At 36.1% G+C, this 27,901-nt stretch overlaps 1 protein-coding gene across 1 annotated transcript in view; it reads left to right on the top strand.

Moving 5' to 3' along the window:
* Positions 1–27,901, top strand: part of Dok6 (docking protein 6) — a 391,510-nt gene that overhangs the window by 294,774 nt on the left and 68,835 nt on the right. The window contains exons 6-7 of the mRNA XM_059246053.1: positions 6,606–6,744; positions 18,026–18,143. Of these exons, the coding sequence (XP_059102036.1) occupies positions 6,606–6,744; positions 18,026–18,143 (257 nt within the window). The remainder of the gene's footprint in view (positions 1–6,605; positions 6,745–18,025; positions 18,144–27,901) is intronic.

The following is a 27,901-nucleotide window of genomic DNA, read 5'->3' as shown; positions in this document are numbered from 1 at the left end:
ATTTGGAGTAGGGCCTCATGAGACTCCTATCCATGCTGGAGTGTTGACTGACCAATCTTGTGGAGACAACCATGGCTACTGTGAGTTCATGAGTATGTTTTACAACTGAATCAAGTTCAAAAAATTGAAACTTAGCAAGGCCAGTTTCAGACATATGAGGCTGAGGAGTGGGGGTGGAGAGAAGCAGGATTTAAAATGATGAGAGGTCACTGGTGATGATTAGCACAGTATTTTACAAGACTGATAGTGAAAGTCTTTTCTAAGAGCCAGGACTGAACTAAGTAGTGTAAACCCAACAACTATGCCACAATCCTGAGGCAGCATTGCAAAAACTTGCCTTGAAATATAATGTGGTAAGTTTATTTTCACTAATTAAATTCAATTACGACCTTTAGGAATGTTTGACCTCTAACATAAAGGGTTATGTGTGAAAACGTCCTTTCTACACTGTGCACCATGTTAATATTTCATGCTCATAAAACACCAGTACTGATTCTTTTATATTCTTCCATAACTTAGTGCATGTTCAAGCATAAATGCCCATAAATTCTTCCCATTCCACTTTTAAGAAATCAAAAAGTAACTAGTAAGTATTTATCAAGTACAAGAATGATGTTTCACTATACACACACCATGGAATGACCAAAGCTAGCTAATTAGTATGTATCATCTATCTCACATACTTACTTTTGTGGTAAGATCATTTACCAACAATTCTGATTTTGTTTTTTTGACACGTGGTGGCAGGACATTGTGCATGCTACAAAAAACTCTCTGCCACTGAGCTACATCCCAAAAGATTGCTACAGGTACAATAAATCTCTTTAATTCTTCCTAGCTACTGAAATTTTGTCTCACATATTTTACAGAAACATTAGCACACTGTGCATAATATTTCTATCTTGTGTTCTCAATTAGCAATATCTTTTAGAAATATATCTTTAGTAGTAGTAATAATAATATTCACTTAATAACATCTGCATTACAGGTACTCCTAAGAGTTGTATGTATTATCTCAATGTTCAAAACACACAATAAAAACACTCTAAAATACTGTGGCATCATTCTACTTCATAGGTGAGAAACTATTGGTGCTGTTAGTTCCACTACTTTTAGTTTTGTTTCTTTATATCTTATGGTTTGTTTGTTTTTAAAATAAAATTTTGCAAGGCTAGAGAGAGATGGATCTCTGGGTAATAACACTTGCTGTGTAAACAGTAGGAAGAGAATTAGAATCTCAGCACCCACATAAAAAGCCAAGTGTGACCCCACATGGGCCCACAAGAGAGGAGAACTGCAGGGGCTCACTGGTCACTGGCATAGTTCCAGGCTCAGTGACAGATTGTGACTCAAACAATAAGGTATACAGTGACAGAACAGGACAGCCAGTATCGACCTGTGGCCGCCTCATACATACACAGGCCTGCATACCTGCACAGGCATATGCATACACATCACACACATACATAATATACAGAGAGTATTTTCACAAGTAGATTCATCAGTAAATCACATTTTGACCTGAAATTCCTTCCATTCTCTGAGTTTATATACTAAGTCTTTTACTTTTTTTGTGTTGTACTATTACCATCGTTTTATTTAAAAATGGGAACTTAAATGATTGTAGATGGAGACATAGATTCAGATAGGTTTTTTTTTCTTCTTAATGACAATTATCTAGCACAATTTGTGGGAAATCCCAGCTTCCTTACTATCTGGGATTCTATTTGGTCAGTTACTTGACAAATTCATTTGGTCTGTTTCTAGACTTTCTATCATTTCTAAGTTTGACTCACCAGAGTTCTCAGAAAGGATCTTTCCATAGTAAAGAAGTACAATACCAACATTGTTAAGTGATAATAAATATTAAATCATGAGCAGAATAAAAGTGTTAATTGATTTAAATTGCTCTGAAGAAAAACTGTGATATTGAGGATTTTATGACTGTCTATAGTTGAATGCTATATTTTAAATCCTAAAGAGAAATACAGGAGTGTAAGGAAATCTGCTTTGGTTCTATTTCACTGCTGACAACTTTGTGGAAGATAAGTCACAATTTTTCCCAGAAACTTACAGATAATTACTTTAATTATATTCTGGAGGGTGAAATTAAGACAAAGTCTCATGTGTCCCAGGCTGGCTTTGAACTCTCTATGTAGCTAAGAATGACCATGAACTTTTTTCTGATTTTCTAGTTTCTTCCCTCCTAATGCTAAGGTTACAGACTTAGGTTACCATAGTGAGTTATGTGGTGGTGGGAACTGAACCCAGGCCTTCATAAATTTTTATTTTTATTATTTTTTTCATTTAACATATTTTATCATATTCTTAGTCCTCAAACTCCCCCCAGATTCCTCATACCTCCCTACCTACCTAACTGCATGTTTTCCCTTTCTTCCTCTCAAAGAAAAATCTAAAAGTTTGTCTATATTTGTCTTTTTTATTAATTTGAAAGTTTACAAAATAATGAGTTGAATTATGACAATTTCATATGCACATATCATTATATCTTACTCATAGGCACACCCCTACCACTCAGTCTTTCTTCCATCTCCCACACTCACCAATCCCCTCCTCTTTTGCTTGTCATTACAGAGAAAAATTGATATTTTTAAGTCTCTACTTCATAAAGAGATTTTTACTTAGAGATAAGGAAAGGATAATACTAGCTACAGTTTGGTGATGGAGGGTTTTCTCAAGGAAATCTGTCTCTACTGCTCTATATGTTACGGCTATTTATCTCTTTGAGGCCAACAACATAAACCAGGAATACAAATGCTCCATTTGGAATGTGAGCTCTTATGAACACACACAGTCTCACACACTCTTGGTAGTCCATGTTTATCAGAACATAACAGAAATGAGACCAAAGGTTGCAAGTTTGAGTCATTATGGAAGTAGGGACTGAAATGGGATAAAGACAGAGGAGAAGTTCTCAGAGATTTCCTCAGGAAACAGAATCTAAAGTGTACCCCATTCAGGGAAAAGTCTGAAACTTTCAGATTCTGATCATGTTGCAATACTCTTGACAATTAGCATGTGCTAGATGTCTCAAATGGTACTATGCCCAAAATAAACGCTCAGCATCATAAGGGTTTTCTATGAGACTCACAAGACAAAGCTGTTCTACTAAATATGGTTGACTACCATGCAACACACATTAAAGCCAGTGAGTGAAGAGATGAGGTGATGGGGCACAGACTTCTAGAATGGGATATAATTCTCTCTGCAATGACGGGGAGCACATGAGAAGTGTTGTCAAACAAAGACTTTGAGCCTTAACATTCAAGTCTTCCCTGGAGGGTCCCCGTATAGACAGACCCTGAGATTTTAACTCCTTCAGCATCAAAATCACCTACCACCCAAGTCACATCGTTGTTATTCACCTGCATAGTCCAGCAGGACCCAAGGCTTCTAACAGAAACAGAAGTAATATCCCAAGACCCATCTTGAAGACGGTCTTTACTATGCAATGAAGGAGGAAGGTTTGGTAACCTAGATGTGCCAAACGAGCCTTGCCCTGATCATTAGCATCTTCACTAGGTCATTTCATGAGCCAATAAATACATTTGACCTTTAAAACTCGTGAACAAATCTTGTTGGCCCCATTTTACAGATGAAGAGTCAGAGTCAACAGTTTAAAACTGTGGTTCACATCATAGTACATCCACACTGTGGTACTTAAGTATATTATATAGAGCTTCTTAACCAATGGTTTTCTCCCCTCTGCTACTTGGATAGTCTCTGAAATAGTGTTTGTTTTCTCTCCTTTTTAATTCTCAATCACAAAGCAGTGCCTAATTTACAGGGCCAATTTTAAAATAGGTGATAAATGTATATGACAGTCCATGACCTGAAAGTCCAAATTTATGCTGTCATCCCCAGAGTCCCAGACTGATATAATTTCTTTCCTAATAATGATCAGATAAAACAAAACAAACCTGGGAACAAGTGTGTCTACCCTACTAACCTTCTAGAATTTTTTATAAGGTTCCAGACTATGCTTCAGTGATGAAGGAGACCTTTAACAACTTAATTTAGATAAAGAGGGGGCTGTCAAAAGCTCGGCAATTAAGAGTGTCTGCTTTCTCCAGAGCACCCAAATTCACTTCTCAGAACCCAGGTCAGCATCTCTTTACCCCTGTAACTCTAGCTACAAAGGAGCTTATGTCTTATTATGGACTCTGAGGATGTAGTAGCCGCTATGCAAACGTGATAATACTTGTACAGAGACACACTCATATACATAATTAAAATGTTTAATTTAATTAAAAAGTATTATTCTGTACAAATATCTTATTAGTGAAGAGAGATAATACCCTCATCTTTAATTATGAACAAAATCTTTAGTTTGGAGTTGGGCCAAATACACAGCATCCATGTTTTCACCTTTTCACAAAGTAAATGCACCACTGAATGTCTTTAATGTCAAGAAGGCGGGCATAGCGTCAAGATGTTCAAATGCAATGACCACCTCTGAGCTCTTCCCACTTTAGGGAAAGAGTAAGTTGAGTCTCATAGTGTTCATATGAATATGTAGAACTTTGTTAAGATACATATTTTAAGTCAGGACAATGAATAATTTTTCACTGGTACAGATATTGCTGTCTTGAGGCCCTAATTTGAAAAGCAAATCAAATGAATAATTTTTCACTGGTACAGATATTGCTGTCTTGAGGCCCTAATTTGAAAAGCAAATCAAAAGCAATCTGTTATTGCATCCTCCTTAGCCTGTCCTGTAGTATTGACTTGCTACCATGACACTGTTTAAACGGATAAGAAAAACTCTACATTTCTATTCCATATCCTCCTTCAGACAGAACATGCTAAGGCAAGGACTCCTAAACTTCTCAAATCAACTTGACTGACATAAACAGTAAGCTTGAATCCATCATGTGAAGAATCTGAACCTTGCCCTTGGTTGATATAATCACAGTGCAGAAGCACTTTGTACTTAATGTTTCTTTACTTTTTATAATACATTCAAATGCTTGTTCCTTTCTCAAAGTAAGTGAATGGTAGTTATTTCCAAAATTAGGGAAACCCTCCTGTAAGCATTCATAGTCCCACACTGGGCAGAATTAAGTTTTGGGAAGTGGACAGGCATCAGCATTTCACATCTCAATGACTGAGTGTGAAACAACAATTTGTGCCTTCATTTATCTCATTTCTTGAGGCTAATAAGCAGTGTTCTGCACTTGACAGTGAACAGAATCTCCACCTCAAACAAGACGTGCTCAGGACTTATCAATGGTTTTTCTGTGGCTTTTGCATTTCCAAATACCCCTGCATCAACAAAGATAGCCCATTTGTTTCACTTTGTGAAAACTCTTGATTTTTCCCCAGGACTTTCCATTTCATGCCATGTGAATTTTATTAAGATTGCTTTCACAGAAGCTAAGTACTGGTTGGATGGGCCCGGAGGGATGGCAGTCACAGCCTGGGCAATGTCGGAAGTCTCTTGAGACATTTCTTTGCTACTAAAATCCCCTTGGAGAGTCATAGGGGAGAATCCAAATTGTCCAATAGTTTTTGTTTCATGAATATTTTGACATTGTAACCTGTAAATCTTTCAATGATAGTAACTTAAACCTGGCAGCATAGAAACGTAGCTAGTTCTTCATATTAGATTCTATTATCACATGGATACAGATACTCTTCAGTTATAGGCTAATGCTGGGCTAAAATACTAATTAAAATAAGATTTATAATTAGCCTTTATTAATAAAACTGATCTGTAAATCTATTGTCTAATAATTTTCAATGAAGACTGTCTTTTCAAGTGATTATCATTAAATGATATTAATAAATATCATTAAATAAATTTTGATGTTTCTGCTAGAATAGCTAGTAAGAATTTCATTATTATTATATGTTGTCACCCATAGCACTAACTATATTCTTATTCCTAATTCATAACATAAAAGCATAACTGTTTGTTTCATGCAAAAATAGATCAACTCAACCTTTCTCTAGGGTAGATATTTTCTCAATGACCTCTAAACTTTAATTATTATTAGTTCCAAACTTTATGATGAACGTAGCTAACAATTTTTAACACTCTGAGTATATTAAACAACACTATAAACTGTTTGCCAACTCTTTTACATTTAAGGTTGTTTGACTTGGTTCTATTATTCTAATTTTGGAAATATCACAGAGATAGGTAGGTGAGCATCTTGCCTAAATTTACACCCCTGTTATTGTCAGAATCTATGTTAAAGCCAAATATTCTTAAATTCAAATAGGGTATGTGTGATACACATTAAAACTCCTTTTCTTTGCTCAAAAGGTAAAACATATGGTAGCTATCTTTGAGAGTAGGGAAACCCCACTGTCAATATTCAGACTCCCACACTGAGCATGTCTAAATCATTTTCACTTGTTCCTGCACAGTTTGAAAAGCTTTTAAAAACTTGAGTACACATGAATATTCACCTTTAGCTCCCCCTAATGTGCCATTTGGAGATGCATGATTTGAATGATTTGTCCAAGAATGAACTAGCATGGAGGAGGAAACCTGAGAGTAAGAGCATTTTTTATATAGAAACTGTTGGCATACTTGAATCCACAGAGACCCATCTCTTTATCTCTTTTTTTCACAGAATGTGTGACACGGGAGAAGGACTATTCACTTTTCAAACAAGGGAAGGAGAAATGATCTATCAGAAGGTCCACTCTGCAACACTGGCCATAGCTGAACAACATGAAAGATTAATGCTAGAAATGGAGCAGAAGGCCCGGGTAAGGCTCCACCCCTGTAACCTAATGCTTGTGAATGAATCTCCCTGGGTTGATGCATACTATATTTCTATGAGTCCATTTGTGCAGTGCATGGTGTCCACCCATGCTCTGTCCATTACCAAACCTATGAAGGCCAACCTCTAAGGTCTGCCAATATCCTACTCACTATATCAGAAGTTATTTTTGTCCAGGACTTAGAAGCCCTGCTCTCCATATATCTGTGCATGACCTGTTGCCTTGGGTACCCAAAGCTGTGTGAATTGCTTAGAGAATGAAACAAGAGTTGAAATTTGTTACTTATACTTGTTTCAAGTGTCCAACTTATCATAGAGGAATTTTATTGTATTTTCATGAATAAAACGTTGAGAATTATTTCAATAGACTACAATTATTAGTCATGAAACACAGGATCATGTTTGGGCTCCAAATTCACTGCCCAACATCACTGCTTACAGATTGTACTCCTGGACAGGGTATTAAATCTCTAAAGTTCTCTCTCTCCTATGCAACAGAGCTATAGTAGTTCTATCCATTTAGTTGCCTGATACATACACATGCTCATGAAACACTTCAGCTTATGATGGTGACAGCATACATGTTGATTTTGAATACTTGAAACATTGCAATATCTGTGAAGAAAGCAAGTTATTCCGCTTACATGTGGTGACAGCTTATCATTCACACTCTTTCAAGGATGCCTAACAGTCTTGAGCCAATTTTCTTTTAAATAAAAATGAATTAAATCAGTTGGGGCTGATGTATGCTTATCACAGTCTGCTAAACCTGGGGAAAGAGTCAGACAGTTATCACTAAAGACTTAGAGATGATGGGTACCTGTACAAGAATCTCAGACATTCTAAAGTTGGGGTATGTTCCCTCTCTATGAGGCTCAGATGCTCAAACTGTGGACTCAGTGAGGCTCAACAATGGAATTCGTCAAATCAAATGTAAAGAGCATTTGAATAAGATTCCATATCAATTTTACAGGTATGCTTTTCTATGAAGCTTAATGCTGGTAAAATTAAATTACTTCCTATCTAGTCCATTCTTCAGAATAAGCTAATCTAACACTTTTCTGAGAGCAGTCTACCTCAGCTTGGCAACTTCTCAAGAACACTAAGTTCTAAAACCATTATCAGGGGCTTCCTAGTCTCCAAGATATTATCTTCCCCTTTAATATACCTCCTCTGAAAACATAAAACTTTCCAACAAGCATGAAAGACCATTTCAGCACTTTCTGTCTGGTTCCTGTTTTCAATTTAAAATAAGATAAAGTTCTGCGTGAAAATTAGGCAAAGTACAAAATAGGTGTTAAAATAATATCTAAAATCCTCTAAGATGCAAAAAGTTGGCACTGTATTTACTATATCTACATATCTACCATAAGAAAGAATGGTGACAGTGAATTTCTAATTTGGTTTTTTTCAAACCAGGCCATGTGATATTATTATTTAAATTATTATGTACTTTCAAACACTTTAAAAGACTTTTGAAAGATTAAGTAACCAAAAACTCTATAATCAATGGATGCCCTAAACATAAAGTTTATAGGCAATTGAAAGCATTTATTTTTACCTTTTTAATGATACATGATTTGTGAATTTATAGACTTGCACAAAATACAATAAAAATAGTGTCTCAACTGCCATTTCTTCCTGAAAAGAAGGAATTCAACAGGGTCTTCTGATAAGTTAAAGCTGGTTTTGCCATTATTAACTAGAGCCTCCTCAGCTGTTGTATTTTGATATGTCTCCATTCATCTAAGGCAAGCCATTTTTCTATTGTCACATAAAAGGGCTGATGAGATGGTTCAGCAGGTAAGGGTGCTTGTGGTGAAGTCTGACAACCTGAGTTCAATCCTTGGAACCCACATAGTGAAAGGAAAGAATCAATTCCTAAAATCTGTCCTCTAACATCCATACTTGCCATGACAGGTGCACACGTCTGCACTCTCATGCACACACATAAGAAATCCTCAAAGAATTAATGCAAATATTTTAAACACAGCAAGAAAAAAAGAGTTTTGCTTGGGTTACATTGGAGAACTAAGCCAGTATACTACATTTTAAACTGGAGCTATTTCTGATACATTACTAAAATATTTATCTCATTGATATAATTATTTAATTTAGATATTTAAATAGAATGGCATATCTAGAATCCATTTCTGTCTCGTAGATAACAATCTTCTTTCTAGAACTATGGAAATTTATCAAATTTCATTTCCAAAAGATGCTCTGCTATCAAGGCACCATATTGCCCAGGGGAATGTTGACCTCCCTTGTAAATGAAACTATCCATCAGAGGCTCAGAGACACATGCTCCATGTTCCACCCTGCTGAATTTGAATATAGATCTACCCATGATAGACAGGAAAGTCACAGATGTCCCTAAATACACAGACATTTATTTTGGAAGATCTCAAAGGGAGTGAGAGGAGGAAGAATATAGGAAACTTCTTTTTTAATTCTTTTTGTGTTGTTTAACTGGGATTATAGACATGGTAAAATGCCTATGGTTTAAACAATAACAGAGGAAAACATGAATGAAAGAAAAACGTTTTCCTGATACATTATCAAATATAAGTAAATAAAAGAAAGGCATTTTGAGTAGTAATTTCTAAACTTGTGATATCACAGGTAACTCAAAAGCCTATTTGAAATCTCCTCATACAGAAATGTATGCTTTATCCTTTTTTAAAAGAAATCAATATTTATCTGGGCAGTGGTGGCGCATGCCTTTAATCCCAGCACTTAGGAGGCAAAGGCAGCTATTATGAGTTCAAGACAAGCCTAGTCTACAAAGCGAGTTCTAGGACACCAAGGATGTTATACAGAGAAACCCTGTCTAGAAAAACGAAACAAAAATATCAACATTTAAAATGATTTTTTCTGAAATCCTTATTTTTAATTGTCACAGGGAAGACAGGATAGAAAGAGAAGGGAGTGAGCTCAGCAATAAAGTAATTTAAATAGCCATAGAAACTGAATGAACTCACCCTTCACCAATTAAACTTTTCTGAAGCACTTACTAGTCATTCATCACCACTCATCTATGAAATGTTCTATCTAAATAGTTACATGACGTGCTCTATCAGCAAGTAGATAGCATGCCAGTCTCATAGGCAGTTGCATGATCTGGAAAGCACTACCATATTGCATCAATTCCAAGATGACAGATTTGGTTTTGCTTCTTTTTCCTTCTTCATTTTAGCAGCTCTCACTCAAATGTAAGCCACAGTTTGAGTGGCAGAACCAATCATTTGTAGTGCTTAGTATAATAAAGGTTTGACCTAAAATGGATGAAATTTTAGAGCACATGAAATATAGTGATAGTTTTTATAAGTGGCAAGCATATACTCATTTATAACTTTTGAAGGAACTACAAGGCCTTCCATATGGGTTCTATTCTTAGCAGTTTGGCTTCCACTGCAGGATTCCATTAAAACATTCTTCTTGGACACATTCTGAGGGAGTTCTATCAGCATGAAAAAGATAAAGTTTTCTACGGCAAAGGTATGAAGAACTTGGAAACATCTTACTGTGGTGATACACAGAACATCTTTAACATACTTGTCTGGGTATAGTTGCAGAAGCTTTAAAAACTCCGGGAATCATATGCATATGCATGGGGCAAATGCTATCTATTAAAACTAAATGCAAAAGCTGGAGAGATGGCTCAGCAGTTAAGAGCACTGACTGCTCTTGCAGAAGATGAGGGTTTAGTCTGCAGCACCCACTACTGCTTGTAACTCTAACTCCAAGGAATCTGGTACTTTCTTCTGGTTTCCATGGGTACTCACACATACATGCACATATATACACAAACACACATGTGTGTATACACACACTTAAGTAAAAATAAAACGAATCTTTTTAAAAGAGTAAATGCAAACAAATTTACTATTCAAAGTTCAAGACTCTACTACTCAACATTAATAATAATCATAAGACAAAAGCATCAGTTATTAATAACAATAATAAAGTATCTATTTTGAAATGTCAAAAACATATCCATGAAATTTTTCTTTTGATATGCATTGATTGTAATTAACCAACACGACTCAATTAAAATATACCACTATGGTCAATAATAAATGTAAACTTACAATCCTAAATAATCACTTTACTTATTAGTGTTTCATTTCAAAACACTAAAAAAAACATACATGATAGAATATATGCACATGAAAATCACTCATTTTCTCAAAAATGAACAATAAAGTGACATGGCAAGCTTATGTGTAATTTATCTGGTCACTGAGGTGATAATACAGTATTGACACAAAAAGATACTTCACTCTCCTTTAACATAGAATGAGCTGTGAATAGTTCAGATGCCGCTTTAGAAACTACATGTGCATGTAGTTTAGAAAGGGGAGGAGGAGGATAGATATTTCTTACTTCTAATCAATTAAAGCTGTTACTATATAAGAAAAGGGGCTGCCTAATACAAAAGAACATTACTTCCATGTTGAAAGTATGTCTATTCCTTTTATTTTATTGCCGGAGCTAAATAACAATGAGAAACCCTTATCAGATACTTTTCTTAAATGAAACAATAGATTCCAAAGGTTAAAACAACTCAGCATACAAATAGAACATTGCAAGTTCAAGGGTATCTTATTTCAAAACAAACAATCAAAGCCAAATAAATCTTAAAAGTCAAGATAGGGGTTGGGGATTTAGCTCAGTGGTAGAGCACTTGCCTAGCAAGTGCAAGGCCCTGGGTTCAGTCCTCAGCTCCAAAAAAAAAAAAGAAAAAGAAAAAGAAAAAGAAAAAGAAAAGTCAAGATAACATTTAATGGGTGAGAGTGGGTAAGCTGGCATACACCTAGAATCCTGGCACTTGGGAGCCTGAAACAGGACAATCCATCACAGATTCAAGGGCATTGTAGCAAGTTCCTATTTGACAAAGTAAAAAACCATGGGAGGATAACCTGTCTGCTTTTGGTGAAGGTAATCGCATCTCTATGTCCTGTGGGGTTAGGTGAAAGCACCTGTGGTGTGTGGAAGTGGCATTCACTAGTGAGACTAACAGAGCCACGTGTTATGAGGCAGCTTCTTTATCTACCTCTTCCTATAAGAGGTTATGGCAATAACTAACTTTAGAAAGTTAGTATACAAGCAGGGCTTTCTTGAAAAGTTGGAGATAACTAATTCATAAAGAGGCTAACAAAGAGAAATTAGCTACGTGTGTAATTGGGATAAAAATGCATCTTATCCCGGCTTTCAGTCCTGAAAATTACTTACAGAAAGCACTATCTACTTAAAGTTGTAAAGGAACAAAATTGTGATATAAACAACCTGAGGTTTAGAATGTAGCATGTGTTTATCAGTATCCTTATGTTAAAAGAGTAGTTCTGTAAATACATCCACCCTCTAATTCACACATGTGAGATGCTCTAAGGATATGCAGAAATCCTTTAATCACTGTGCTGCTGGAGACAAAACATAAGGGCTCCTCTACCAACCTTTATCTCAAGGTTTTTTTTTTCCTTCTTTTTATTTTGATTCAGGGTTTCATTAATTGTCCTGGGCTGGCCTTGATCTCAAAAACTTCCCACCTGAGTCTCTTGAGTAGCTCAGATTATAAGCATGAAACACCAAGCCTGACTTGAATGCACATATATTCTTAAAAGTATCATTGATTTTAAAAATAAAAGAACATTGTTAAAACTACTTCTTTTAATGCCATTAGTCCAATGTTAGAGTATGTTTTATATGTTTTCAAATTACCTAAACATAATTTGTTAGTATATAATTAAAACATACAGTAGTAACAATCACTGTTCCAAGCTAAATTAAAATAATATTCTATGAAGATCAAATGAATGACATCAAACAGTTTCCATTAAATGACTGTGTAAATTACATTTTATTGTTACCTTGGAACAAACTCAGCAAAATGTCTTCTAATTCCTTCCCATTTATCTTGAATAAAATGGAAGATTAAGTGTGAGGTGTCCCCTACTGAAAATTAAGCCAAGTCTGTGAGAAACCAATTGCCCATAAACCATCAAACTTCAGAGAGTTGTTTTAATGACTACAAACAGTGCCAAGCATGGCTGGCTTACCGTCCCTGGGGTCTCTGTTCACATACAATTTTAAAGTTTCATGAACTTGTTTCTAAGAACAAATAAAACATAGTATTCTCAACTGGGAGAGCCTTGTACATACTTCTTTATTACAAAGCACAACATTTTTCTTTTTACAACTAACATACATTTCACATGTTACACATTATATTAGTGTGTGGTTTTTTTTTGGTTATTGGTGTCTTTGTAATAGTTATATTTTTTACAGCATTTGTTCTTATCCATTCTCTCCTATTTCAGACATATCAAAGAACGTGTTAACTTATAACCCATGAAGCATTTAACTCATCACAGAGGTGTGATGGTTAGTGTTAATTTTTAACTAGACAGATCTAAAATCACCTGAGAGATAAGTCTGTGGGAGATTTTCTTGATTTGCAATTCAAAGTGGAAGTACCACCCACTGTTGGTGGCACCATTCCCTGCCTGGGATCCTGGACTGTATAAATAAAGCAAGCAGGCTAAGAGCAGCAGCATTCACTGCTCGCTCCTCCAGACTATGGTTGTGATATGGCGCTGTGCTCATGCTGCCTTGACTTTCTCACCTTGGTGCTTGTATCCTGGAAGTATAAGCCAATCTTTTCTCCCGTAAGCTGCGTTTGTCATTGTAAGTCATCATATCAACAGGAAAAGATACTGTCCTTTTCTAGTTTGAATCATTCATGTGTGCACACAGACACTCACATGTACATGCAGGCATGCTCATGAATATACACATCCTTCTTAGCACTGTTCATCTCTGTCCTACATTTCCTCACCTGCCCACACTGATCAAATATTCCTTCTATTTATTTTTTCTTAGGTTTTATACTTCTATAGATCACCTTGGCTTAGACCAAACATGTGTCTTTACCTCCAATGTCATTCCTTTGCTTGCTCTGTTTTTGCAAATGGTACTAGGATCTATTTTTATATTACCTATATATAGATCTCACATATATACAAATAAATAACATTTTTAATTGATTGCCCAAAAAAGATCTAAGGCAGCTTGCTCATATAGGTATCAGCTTCATTTGTGTATGGAGCACTTTGGGCCGAAGTCATGTTCTTTGGCTTTGCCTTTGTGGGCTGTGCTCTCAGGTAGAACACAGACATCTCTACTACTCTTCACACTTGGTTGAGCTGTGACCTGCACTCTTTTCAGACACTAAATAAGCATTTTCTGGTTCATTGCTCAGCCTCCCAGAGAACTAAATGTTGTTTCAAATGGTTACAACGAAGAGGAGGTGGCAGAAAACACTGGCAAGTGTTTCAAGGGTTGAACTAACTGATCCCCTGTCGGACTGATTTCTGCATCTCTACTGAAGCATCCTTTCTGCATCCTAACCCTGCCTATGCAAAACGAGAAGCCGGTGAATGCTGCCTGCAGGAGAGTTAGTAGTTAAGTACCCAGTGAAGCCGGCACAAAGGTCCAGAATTTATTGTAGTTTCTTAAACAATTTCTCACTAGATAAAACACACACACACACACACACACACACACACACACACACACACACACACAAATAAACAAATAGCAGTATATAGTAGATTCTCCTAAAAGAAAAACTAGGAAACATGAAATCAATCCTGTTTCATTTATTAAAACACAATAATAAGACAGAAATGGTGTCCTGGTTTTTTTTTCCAACTTGACACAAGCTAGCATTATCTAGCAAACAAGCAACAAACAAAAAACACACCTCAATTGAGAAAATGTCATTGTCAGATTGCCCACAGTCAAGTTTGTATGGTATTTTCTTGATAAATGATGGATGTGAGACAGCTTAAGCCACTGAGGGTGACAACACCCCTAGGCAGGTGGTCCTAAGTTGTATACAAAAACAGGCTGAGAAAGCCATACACAGCACATCAGTAAGCAGTGTTGCTCCACGGCTTCTGCTTCAGTTTCTGCCTTCTGGTTCCTGCCTTGAGTTCATACCCTAAATTACCTCAGTGATGAAGAGTTTTAAAATGAAATAAACCCTTTCCTCCTCGAGCTGCTTTTGGTCACAGTTGCTTTATCAGAGCAGTAGAAACCCCAATTGAGAGTTCCTACAAATGGTCTCATAACTTCTCTTATACACATATATGTAAATATGTATATTTCTTTCTACTATAAATAAAATTTTCTCTACTATGGCTATCCATAGGCTAATTTTCAATACATTGTTTAAAGGTAATAAGACAAAAATTACTGGATAGATCATATTTGAGAGTGTACATCTTCCTTGTTAGGTTACTTAAAATCTCCTATATTAGTCTGGAATGGCTGTAAGAGATACTGTAGAGTGGGTGGCTTTAACCAACATACATTTACTTTTTCACAGTTCTGTAGTCTGAAAGTTTCAAATCAACATTGAACAGGTTTAGTTTTTTCTGATGTCTCAATATGCTTGCCTTGTAAATTTCCATTTTCTTGTTGTGTCATTCCATGGCCTTTTTTCTATGACTATACCCTGGAGTCTCTTCCTCTTTTTATTAGGTCACTATTCTCTTGGACTAGGGTTGTGCCCTGTGGTCTTCTTTTAACCTTAATTAACCTCCTCACAGAACCTGCCTCTATATATGATCACACTGGGATATTGTACTTCAACGCAATTGGTGAGAACACAGTTCACTCCATAATAGTACTTTATACAGTTATGAATGGTAATTGACACTTTGGTGTCCAGGAAAACAATTACTATGTGCAAGAAAACATAGGTTAAACAGGTCAAGAAAAATCCATAACCAACTTTTAGGTTCAGATGTTTCTCTTTCTACAAATAAATAGAAAGTAACTAAAGTTAAAGCCAAGGAATGAAGAATTGAGTATAGCTAAAGACACTGACAGCATGGAAAGGGAGAACCATGGCAACAAGAGGTGTGATGCCTCGGATGTGTAAGGGGGAAGTTTCTGCTGGTTTCCTGGTATTTATTTTCAACAGTTATCATATGCTTATTGTGTTTCTATGATGCTCAAGACTGACTATTTGGTGTAAAAAAAATGTTTACCAAAATTAAACTACAGAAGGAAAATGACTTTCATTTAATTTCAGAAATCTCTATTTTATGAAAAATAATAAATTAGATTAGATTAAGAAAGTAGTAAAAATGAGATAATAAACAGAACTATGATTAGTATGAATTCACTTTAGTTGATGTTATTAATGGCATTGCTGACATGAATTAAATAAAGATTTGTGTTTAATAAACTCCATGTTTCATACAAGAAGTTGGCTTCCTCTCTCAATAACACCACCATAAAATGAAACCTGCCTCTACTTCTATACAATAGTGGGAGATGAAGTTTACCTGTGTAGGCATATTTGATGGTATCTAAACATGGGTAGCCCTACACACAGCTGTTTCCAGCTATCAGGGTTGGGGCATTGGTAACAAGGATGCTGCAGTACAGAAAGTGCTACTTAATATCAGCACAGAAAACAAAATCTGTTTTCCTCCACATTCCTCCACATACCAAACAAAGTACATGGAACACGGGTGTGAGAAGCATGCACATTGTGTAAACAGGGAGGAGAACTTGAAATATATCATCTGAGATATGTAAGAATCAGCTGCAAAGTTGCTCTGGTGGCAGGCTTTCAAAGAAACAGAGTGTTGATCTTGTACAAGATAGCAAATTCAGATTACTCCAAATTCCATGTTCCAATGTGATAACATTTCATGAAGATTTTATATCAGCAGAACAAAGAACAGCATAAATTGAGGCATTTTCCAAATACAGTAGTGGTGGAAAAGTCACAGCGAAGCAGAGACCCCTCTGCTATAGGCCTCAGAAGTTATCTGATGGAATTCTTAGCTTTTGGGATGGCAATTAGCAAAGAGGCCTGTTTGTACATTGCTCAGGTCGTGTTAAAGTAACAAAAACCAAATAAAACCACTTCTGTATTTTTAAAACAATATGAATAAATAAGCATAAATTTCTTTCTTAAAATTGCAAATCCATTCCTTTTTTGTTTGTTAATCATATGCCCCAGGGAATGATGTAATCAGCTAACCTCAAAACAGTACATTCAAAGTACAAACACATTTAGCTCTCTTATCACCAAGATTCTCAGAGACAATATTCATTCAGTATGTGCAAGAAAATGATGCAGTAAAGAGAGCAGCCCTGCACAAAGGTGGGAAGAGGTGTCAGGAGTCTGAAAATGGCTCTCTTGTGTTTGGCACCTTTTCTAGGACATGTCACTCTGACAGCCTGCTCCTTCATTTCTTGAATTATTTCGCCATTCTATACATTGGGAAACACTGTGGGCAGTGTAAATAATTCTCAACCACTAAAATGCAAACCAGTTCACAAGGTGGCCTGCAACTGATTATCCCCCGGATACTTGTTATTGTTCTTTCTCCATTGACAAGAAGCCATTGAGATTCTTTGTGCCCCTCTTAATCAGTCAGATTCCATTCTTAACAAGAATATATATGAATATACATATATTCTTTTTTGGTGTGTGTTTTAATATTTATAGTAGCATGTGGTATGTGTGTGGTGTGTGCACATATGTAACCGGGTGAGCACCTGTGCATGGAAGCCAAAAGACCAACAGGTATCCTGCTTTATGGCACTCCAACTTATCCCCTTGAGACAGGACCTCTTACCGAAACTGGAGTACACTCTCAGATGAGTAGACAGATCCACAAGATCCTGTTCAAGTGTTCACTCCTGCGGCACTGGGGTTACGGGAATTCACCTGGCCATTCGACTCTTAAGCAAGTGCTAGGCTTCATTCTCGTGCAGCAAGCTCTTTTACCCACTGAGCTATTTCCTTTCTTCCTTTCATATTTTCTAGATGTTTCCTTATTTTTAATAATTTCGTACATTTATACAATGAAATATGATCTTATCTACGTCATTTTCCTCCTGCAAATCTCCCCATATCCCCCCAACATGCCCTTTTCCAATGTTCTCTCCCTCCCTCCCTCCCTCCCTCCCTCCCTCCCTCCCTCCCTCCCTCCCTCCAAGTCTAGTCAGTGCTGTCCCTATGTGCGCATCTGTGGGGCCATCCACTGAAGTGTGGGAAATCTATCAGTGGCAATTTCACTCTTGACACAGTCACCATTGAATGAGGAATTACATGGATATCTTTCACATATTCTTCTTTCTGTCACTCACATTTAATCCTTGGCATTTTAAAAGGTTGATTTGAGCTTGATATCTCCAGGAAAGCCTAAGATACATTTTTCCTTCTCTTTTAGCTTCAGACGAGCTTGACTGAACCAATGACGTTATCGAAATCCATCTCTCTTCCACGTAGTGCATACTGGCATCACATTACGCGTCAGAACAGCGTTGGAGAAATCTACAGCTTGCAAGGCAAGTAGCTCTACAGTGACAAAAGGACACTGACTGCCATCCACTTCCTCCTGTGGGGCAGTCGTACAAATGGCTGTGTATTTGCATTGCTCCCTTTTCTTTTGTTTCCACTCATCAACTGTCTCAGGGCACAGGAGGAACTCTGAGATTCACCATGACTTTTTAAAAACTATCATTTTATACATGCATGCTATAAAGTGATTCCTAAAATTATTGTGATGGATAAGGACCAAATTTGGCAGAAGATGTTGACTAAAACATTATACAAAGCACATCGTGGAAAGATGAAAGCTGAATGCTGAAGTCTCTGTTGTGCTGTTTTACAAAGGACTTCTTTTCCGGCACCTTTTATTCTTCCTAGGATTAAGCATCTGGTTAGGAGATGGTTTCAGGCTTGGTGCTAAAATGCTTCATGAACTTACCCACTGAAACTTTCAGGTGTAGCCAACGTCTTAGCAGGGAGACCCACTGAGGAGGGGCAACATGAAAGGGGTGGAATGTAAGCAGGATGCCTCTGTGGTTTTCCCAGTGACCAGCTAACAAATATGGGAATGGTTTGCTGGATAAGGGGACTAGAGAGCTATCAGACAACTGATGTACAGCCACAAAAACCTTGCCATTACTCTTTCTATCCTTTCTCTTTTATTTTAAATGATTACTGTTATCCTTCATATAGAATATTCTCTCTGGAGGAAGAAACTTAAGAATAATTCTGAAATGTGCCACTGAAAACACACATTAGGCTTGAATGAGGTAGGCACCTAGTAAAATACCTAGTGAATGCATAACTATTAAAGCCATAGTTTGGAGTTTCTGTTCATTTTCTTGCTTTCTTTCTATACTTTAGCTTTTGTATTTATTAACAGCACTAATTGATTTGCTACACAAAAATTATATTACAAGCAAAGTAAAACAATATGAATGTTTTATAGTCTTATTTGCTTGCCAGAGTTGCAGAGAGATGAATGAAATTTGATTACCAAGAAATGATTAAAAATATGTTCTTCAAGGAAAAGGAGTTGGAAGGACTCTAGTCATTTATAGAAGGCAATTGCACTTTATACTTTAAATGGCCATTTAAATTTATGGCTGACTTGATACTTGTTCTTAAGACAGTGTTTTTTAGTGTTACCTATTTTGGTGAAAAGATATTTATAATACTAAGTACTGAAGGTTAGGGAAAGCAAATGAAACTTTCCTAGGGAGTTCAGAAATAAGAGAAAGAGAACAGGAGTATGGCTTAGTACTCAGACTCTTGTCTAGAATGTTCCAGGCTCCCTGCTCTTGGTACCAGAAAACAGACAGAAAGAAAAGGACCAGATGTGATAGCCCATAGGCATGCAGGCAGTAGAGGGAGAAGGATCTATGTAAGTTTGAGACTAGCTTGTTCTTCAATGAGTTCCATTTAAGCCAGGACCACATCATAAGAATGTGGTATTAAACATAAATCATCCAGAAAGGTTCAAGGTGAGTTCCAGATAAGCCAGGGCTATATCATAAGAACGTGGTATTAAACAAACAAAAAAAAAGTCCAGAGAGCAAAATGAGTAAGTAAGTTTCTCCTGTGTCTACACTCCATTGCCCCCTAAAATAGTTCATAATCTTCTTTGATTGACCCTGCCTTTTGTGTTAAGGGTTTTTTTTTTAAAGATTTATTTATTTACCATGTACATAGTATGCCTGTATACCAGAAGAAGGCACCAGGTCTCATTACAGATGGTTGTGAGCACCATGTGGGTGCTGGGAATTGAACTCAGGACCTCTGGAAGAACAGCCAGTGCTCTTAACCCCTGAGCCATCTCTCCAGCCCTTGTGTTAAGGTTTTTAAGGTTATAAATATGGATATACAGATAGTACTATTCTCAAGCAGAAATTGGAATATATAAATCAAATAATTGATATTAAATATCTAAGTAAAATAATATGACAGGTTAATAAAAAGGGTTGGAAGACAATTTATAAACTCTGCTTTGCTTGTTGATATGGTTATGAATTCCAGAATAACAGAAGGTTGTTTCCATGACCACTTAACTGAAGCTTTTCTCCAATGGAGGAGTTAATATTTAGCTAATATTTAGACTGAAAATTAGCTTTAGTTTGCTTTTTATGTGAAATAATTTCACATCAATAAAATAACTAGGGAAGGTTAGTTGAACTATCTCTTGAAACACTGCTAGACATTCTTTGAAGGACAATGTTAATTTTGCATTCTAAAATCTAGATATTAAGTATTTAAAATTTATTTGATTGGCTATTATTTGGTATATATATATATAGACATATGGGTATATTTTCAACATAAATTCTATTTTATTAACTGTGGGTTGACTGTTGCAGTGCATTTTTCTAGATTAATACACCTTAACATTTGGTATAGCCTTTTTTTTAACCATAATAACATACATAAGGGTGGTAATAATTATCTAGATAGTCAGGTAGAGATAAAATAAGTAGTAAGATTCAAAGATGGGCAGACAATAGGTAGATAGATGGTAGGTAATAGTTATAGATATGAACTTGTTAGGAACACTTGACAAAAATAAATTATTCTGTGATAGCAGTCCACATAAGCAGGGGACAGGAATCCTCAGAAGTTTTCCTCATTGGAACTAAATTCTACTAGAATCAGCATTAAATAAAATTACTGAAACAAGGGAGAAATAAAAATAGAAGCAATGAACTTCAGTACCCTTTTGTGAATCTCTAATTTTAGCAAAACTGCATGTTCAAGTCTGGTTTTCTTGCATCCTTAGTTGTGACCCTGACTCGGCAGAGTTTCTTTTTCACGGTTGTCTGTCATTGTGCAGTTTGCAGAGGCTAGTAGTGTAAATGTTACGTGTCAAGCATATCAGTCAGTTTTCATGCATACAGTCTCCATACCCCACTATTCTCTGGTTAGCTGATTTGTTACTGTTTTGAAAAACAAAAACAAAAACACTGTACTAAGGTAATTACTGTACATCAAATAATAGAACCCATTCAATGTAAATTATATCTCATTGACTGTGAACAAGAAGCAGCCCAGGAAAGGAGAGGTTCTTTTACAGTTCAGGGAAACACAGTCACCATGTGTCAGCTGAAGCACAAGGCAGCTGGTCACATTGGGACTTTATTGGGATGGAGAGCAAGAAGAAGGCTCCTCTCCACTGGCTTTCTCCTTTTATTCAGCCCAGGACCCAAGCATATCAGATCATTCTATACACATCCAAGACAGGTCTTCCCTCTTAAGTTTTTAGAAACACTATCATGGCTCAACCCGAGACTGTATTTCCATGGAAATTCTAAATCCAGCAGAACTGGCAAAGAAGATTAGCTATTATATCAAGTAAACCACGGGTAAGATCCAGGAATGCAAATTCATTTAGAATTTTCTCATCATATTTTTACATTCAAGTTATGAATCTGCAGATCAGTGTGGATTAAATTCAGTGAGCTTTCATTCAGAAAGAAAAGGAGAAAAGTTTTATGTGCTCCAAGTTTAATAGATTGGATTCATTAATAAGCAGCACATGTACTAGAGCTGAAAAAATTCATGGCCTGAAAACAAACTAATCTATATGAAACTTACATAAAACGTTGAATGCCTGTCAGCTCCTACGCTTTACACTTGGCTAAGTTTTGCTCTATTCATTTCTTCATATGTTGCCAGATACCCCTTTAAAGACAAACATGTCAATAGTGAGATGCAGCATTCTGTTTTGTGACTGGAGAATAAGTACCATAGAATAAGCTGGTCTCTCCATAATACTCCCAGAGGGTGCTCTGACAGAATGAGAGATTGTGGAGTCAGGATCAAATAAATGAGAAAAGAGATCATTAGCTTCTAACAAGCCTCCCATTGTCCTGAGTGATAGATAGCTATTCTTCACCCCAAGTAGCTCCTGATAGGTCAACTTTGTCCACTTTTTCTTGCAGAAGTGAACTTCTCTTTATTTTAAGAGGTAAAGATCTTTAATTTGTATTAGCAGGTGATTTATTACCTATATTTATCTAACTTCCTCTCTGTCTATACAAGTGTTCATGTCACAAACATACAAAAATGCTTTCTCTAAAATCAAGGAAGCTTACGCTGTTGAAGAAAACACGATTTTGAACTTTTGACTCTGAAATTATGTTTGAAAATTACTATTCTTATAAACTGCATGTTTACTTTTAAGCCACTGGGATAGATGTGGAGAAGGAAATGGGGAGAGAGGAAAGAAAATTAGAAAATATTGAGGGAATGCATCAGCCTGTTTCTGGTGTTTTGGTAACAGCTCATAGAAAGATGAGCCTCTTCTAGAAGCAACACTTTCTATTAAAATAAAGATAAAAGGAGAAAGAGGAATTGGCAGGGGAAGACTGAGAGGGGACACTGTTACTGAGCATAGACATTCCCTATTACTAGTCATTAATTTAGCACGTACACAAACTGTTCTGAAACACAGTAATCCGCCCCTTTAACTGTTAGCTCAGTTTCTCCACTCCTCACCTGCTGCCCTCCCACTGGGATTAGCTTTTCTTCAATAAACAGTACTGAAAGGGGAGTTGAAGCGGTCTCAGAGAAAGTGCTTTGTGGGGCATGCTAGTCTTAATTTTCTGATATATGTAATCTCTTATTTTCATATAAAATTAAATGGGATAGATATACCTTGCATTGTTTCTGAGCAGTTTGAACAAAGATGATTGGGGCTCTGTCTTCTGCAAAGGTGGGAGCTTTAGAAGTTCTGCTTTCATTAACACCGATTAATATCCAAACACCAGCTCTGAACTGCACGCCCTCTTCTGCCCTCTGTGTGTCCATAATTAAGCTACAGACCACCAGTGTCAGCACCGAAGCTTACCTAATTACACCAAAGGCATTTGATGCTCACGGAAAGGGCATCTGTGGCTCCAATTTCTCAGAAGGACAGGGCAGAAACAGACAATTAGAATTAGAGATAACCTTCAGAAAATGCTAAAGAAAATTCCAACATAGACTAGTGAGGTAAATTAAAGGTTTGATTTATTCTTCAGTTAACTATGACCCTCTGTCCTTCTTTACATCCAATTCAGTTTTGCATTTGAATTCTGTATAATTTTCCCATTGATATTTTTCTATTTAAAATTTCATCATGACACATTTTCCCGATTACAGAGTAAAAGCCTTCTTAAACTTAAAAACTAATACAGAAATTTGCAGTAAAAGTAAAGAGTAGTCTACAATGCTTCATTCCTATATTCAGATTGTATGTTTTGGGAGTAAGCAGGCAGAACAGTCAGAAGTAACCAAATACATCAACATTCCCCAGTAGCAGCAGCATGCTCCTGGCGATTTAGTAACAGCTCTTAGAAATATGACTCCTCTCCCAGAAGTGACACTTTCTTTCTATTAAACCACATTTATGGAAATTTACTGCATATCCTTACCTTAAGAGAAGTAAGTCAAAACAAAAAGTGCCTCTCTGGATATCACTGTTTTGAGATAAATTAATAAGTTGCACCCCAATGTTGACATCATAAAAAATGTACAAAATATTCCCACTGTGAAATGTTTCTTATCTCCTATAGTCATAACTAATCAGTCCTTCTTCCCTGCTCTCTGAGGCACTAATGCATAACTTTACACCAATGTATTTGCTTAAATCCTGCTTCTCCCCTTAGGCTGTCATCTAGTGACATTGTGGATGGTTTTCTTTTTATGCTACTGACTCAGACAAACTGTGGGAGACCAGTTTTGTAAAAAGACACCATCTACTCCTGAATTTTGGAGTCAAATAAACCTGATTTGAATGGTAACTGTACCACTGTTAAGTTGTGTGATTTTGGGTAATAGACTTAAACTTTCTAAGCTTCATTTTATTTGTTCCTAAAATAAGCATACTAGAACTTACCACATTGAATAAATAGGATTATTTAACGCAAGGTATTCAATAAATATAAGTAAATGTCAGTGTATTAAAATAAGTTAAATTCACACTAAGAAGTTTTTTTTTTCTCTCTCTCTGGCAGTGGCAGGTTTGCTACTTGATACCAATATATTCTAGTATTAGCTTCCCAATAGAATCAGTTCCCACTATGCATGAAGAATTTCACTTCTTTCTAAAGACTTCATAAAAATCTCACATTGTTACAAAATTTCTAGCTTTTAAAATTCCACAAACACTAATTCAAAGCCTCATCTACCCCAATATTTTACAGGAGAAAAAGAAAATTCAGCCTTGAACCTTCATGGAATCATTTTTTCTTCTCACTAATCAAGTGTAAGACATAGTATCCTCAACAGAGAAATCATTCTTCCCAAGACTTATATCTCTCAGTCCAGGTTGTCTAAGGAATCTAGAAGCTCTTGGATCCAATGAGTTCCAGAACCAAGGACCTTATCACTGAATAGAGACTCTCTACATACTGCCAACCTTACCCTATCAATCTTTATTCCCAAATCTGAGTGTTGCTGATCCCCTTATTCTAGATGTTGAGGGGCCTTTTGGATAACACTCTTCCCCTGGCAGGCACTCACTTGGCTGGATTTGGTATTGCTAACCCTATTCTCAAGAGCATGACATTATTGACCAGACCAGATGTGAGCCTCAGGACTGAGATAGCAGAGTTCTGCTGGAATAGCCACAAGACAAATGCTGAAGACATGACATATAGCAAGTCAGACACTGAATCACTTTTTAGCAGATGTGATATAGTAATTACTAAAAAACTAAAAGATCAAGTGTTCCCAGGTGTTCTTTTGAATTAATATAACCCAGCAACAATTGTAATAAATTGTTTTATGATTTTAATTCAAATGCAATTTTTTTTAAATATGCTCTAAATTCTATTTCTTCTCCACCAAACTTTCCCACTGAATTATTTAACTACAATAATAAGACTTCAGCTTTGGCCATGTGTAGTGAGTTTCAGGAAAGGCGCAAAGCTACACAGAGAAACCCTGTCTCGAAAAACAAAAACAAAACAAAACAAAACAAAAAGTGGGCATGCAGAAACATATGCACATGAGCATATTCACACAGACACTTGCTATCTCAACATATCTCGGGAGTCCCATAAAAATACCAAACTGAAATCTATATAATATATACACAGAGGACCTGGTACAGAACCACATAGGCCCTGTGCTTGCTGCTTTAGTCTCTATGAGTTCATAAGAAATTTGTTCAGTTGATTTAGAGGGCCTTGTTGTTTAAAAAAAAACTGTTAATAAATAAGGTGTTATGGAAAATATAAGATATATAACTAATATTACATATTAGTTATTATTATATATAATAATGATAGCATATTGCTTATATTAAATTATAATAGTTAAGATAAATAAGTAATAAATAAATAAGATGATAAAAATTATAATCAGTTTTATTACTTGAACATGTCTCTGTATTAATGATATAGTTACTCTAAGGTTGTATTAAATAAACTTAAGCTGGTAAAAATAGGAATCACAATGTATTATCCTCATCTTCACTGACTACTGGGAGTCAAACCCATCCTTCTGAAGACCACTCGATACTGTAAGTCAGGAAACTCAAAGTCTCCTTCAATAACTTAACTGCTATACTCAGTAAGTGGTGAGCATGGACAGACAATGAACTGACTTCTACCATGGATATGCACAGTCTATAATGGAATTGAAGAAGTTGAACTATTTGAAAATGCTTTACAGAAAGGAAGTGTGTATATGCGCTATAGCACTCCACTGTGAACAAGAGATGATACTAGGTAATAGTGTGCATATATACGTCCTACATAAAGCACCTTAATTCCTAAGGAGTTAGTTATGGTTGCAGGTTCCAGTTATGAAGAAAGGTGCTGCCAACTTTGTTCACATTTATTGATCACTTTCTCACCAATTCTCTGACACTGGTACAATTAATGTCTCTATTTCATAAGTAAAGAAACTAAAGAACAAAAATGCAAAAGAAGTCCTTCAAGACAAATATTAGGATTGTCAAACAAGCTGTCTTGGTTTTCTAGCTTGTTTATGGTTCTGTGACTAACCCCAGGGTTGACAGAATTAAAGACAGAACAGAATAAAACATTTATAGTTTCCATCCTTCTGTGTGGGTACATTCTCCCTGAACCATAATCAAGGTTTACAAGAATTATTTCTCTGAAGAACAGGCAACAGCTATTCTCAAATGGGCTTTAAATGAGATGACCCAGATGGAAGTCATCTAAGCAATCTGTGGAAAATCCTTAGTGTTTAAAGATAAGTTCTGTATAGTTGGGGCATTGCTCCTTTTGTGAAAACAGTTTAAAGCACATTGTGTATGTAAAGTAGTTGATTTGACCCTTGAGGGTAACCATTACTTTCCATTATTACCTTCCAGGCTTTTAACTAAGTTTACAGCAAGTTCAAATGTGTTCCTCCTTCTCTCCAACTTCTTTTGTGTCTTACTTTGGAGATTTGAAAAAATCACTCCAAGTCACTGCTCCCTTTTATTCTACACTTTTCACCCTGTTGTATATTTTCTTCTCTGCTTTAAGCATTGAGGCTGAAGAGCAGAGTCTCCCCATTGTATTCACTGTTGATTCTTTAAGTGGCTTCCCTAGCAAAGGTGCAAATGTCCTCAAGGTTTACTGCCCTTAAGTAAACATTTTTTGTATCTTCTGCTGAAAAGTGGTTATTCTAGTGTGTGATCTTGAAAAATCTGACAAATACCAAAGAATCAATATAAAAATTTAACTAAATATACCTCGTCACTGCAAGTAGAAATGATTATGATTAAATTCCATTTCTGGAGCTTTAAGGATTGAACAACTATTGTATTACTGTTTTATTGGACTTTCTATTGATAAAAAGCCATTGTTGGACTAGATGGACCACAACCTGTAAGCCACTCAAATAGTCTTTATAAGTATTATTTCTACCATTTCTGTTCCTCTAGATAACCCTAACTAATACAGTGACTCAAACTCTTTGAATCTTTTCTATTGGCTCTTTTCACTACCCTTGAAAATCTTCTCACAATCCATATGTCTTTTACCTCATGACCATGTCCATTCTCCTCCCTATAACCACACTATTATTATTACAGCACTTTAAAAAATGTGCAGAGAAACAGATAATTAATCAACATTAAAGAAGTTCAAGTAAAAACAAAATAGAGAATATTTCATTTTAAACATCCATGGAACTAATTAAACTGAGAATGTATGAAGCCGCAGATATATCCTGACATCTATAAGATAATAAATCGTGTGTTTGTGTCTTCTGGTGATAATATGGTCAAATAGGAACATGGTAATTGAAAGCCAAAAGTTTAAACTTTTGAAATTTATAGATCTATTTCTATGATCTTGAATAAAAAGATGTACTGGTGAACTCACAAAAAGCTAAAGTATAAGACAAGGAGACCATGCATAAAATCTATGAGATACAGCTAAGCTAGTAGTTGGTAGAAATTTTCTAGCCACAAATGCATGTATTTACAAGAGAATACGCATACAGATGGAAAACTAATTACTTGGGCATTCAGCTTCTTTTAAATGAGGATAGCAGAAAAAGAGGATATAGGTTGTCAATCTCCCACATTACAGCTTTATTGCATTTATCCCAAGATTGATAGATTGGTTTAATAATAATGTATCAATAGACTATGCCTGGTTCTGTTCTCAGTGTGGCCTTGAACTCACAGAGATCCACACAGATCTCTGCCTCCCAAGTGATAGAATTAAAGGCGTGTGCTATCACTCTCTGGCCTCTATGTCTAATCTAGGGGCTGGCTCTGTCCTGTGATCCCAACATAAGTTTTATTTGTTAGAACACAAATAAAATATGACCACAA

Source organism: Peromyscus eremicus, chromosome 19, assembly GCF_949786415.1.
Source record: "Peromyscus eremicus chromosome 19, PerEre_H2_v1, whole genome shotgun sequence".
In the NCBI taxonomy this organism is placed as follows: Eukaryota; Metazoa; Chordata; class Mammalia; order Rodentia; family Cricetidae; genus Peromyscus; species Peromyscus eremicus.
This window is presented reverse-complemented; position numbering and strand designations above follow the sequence as displayed.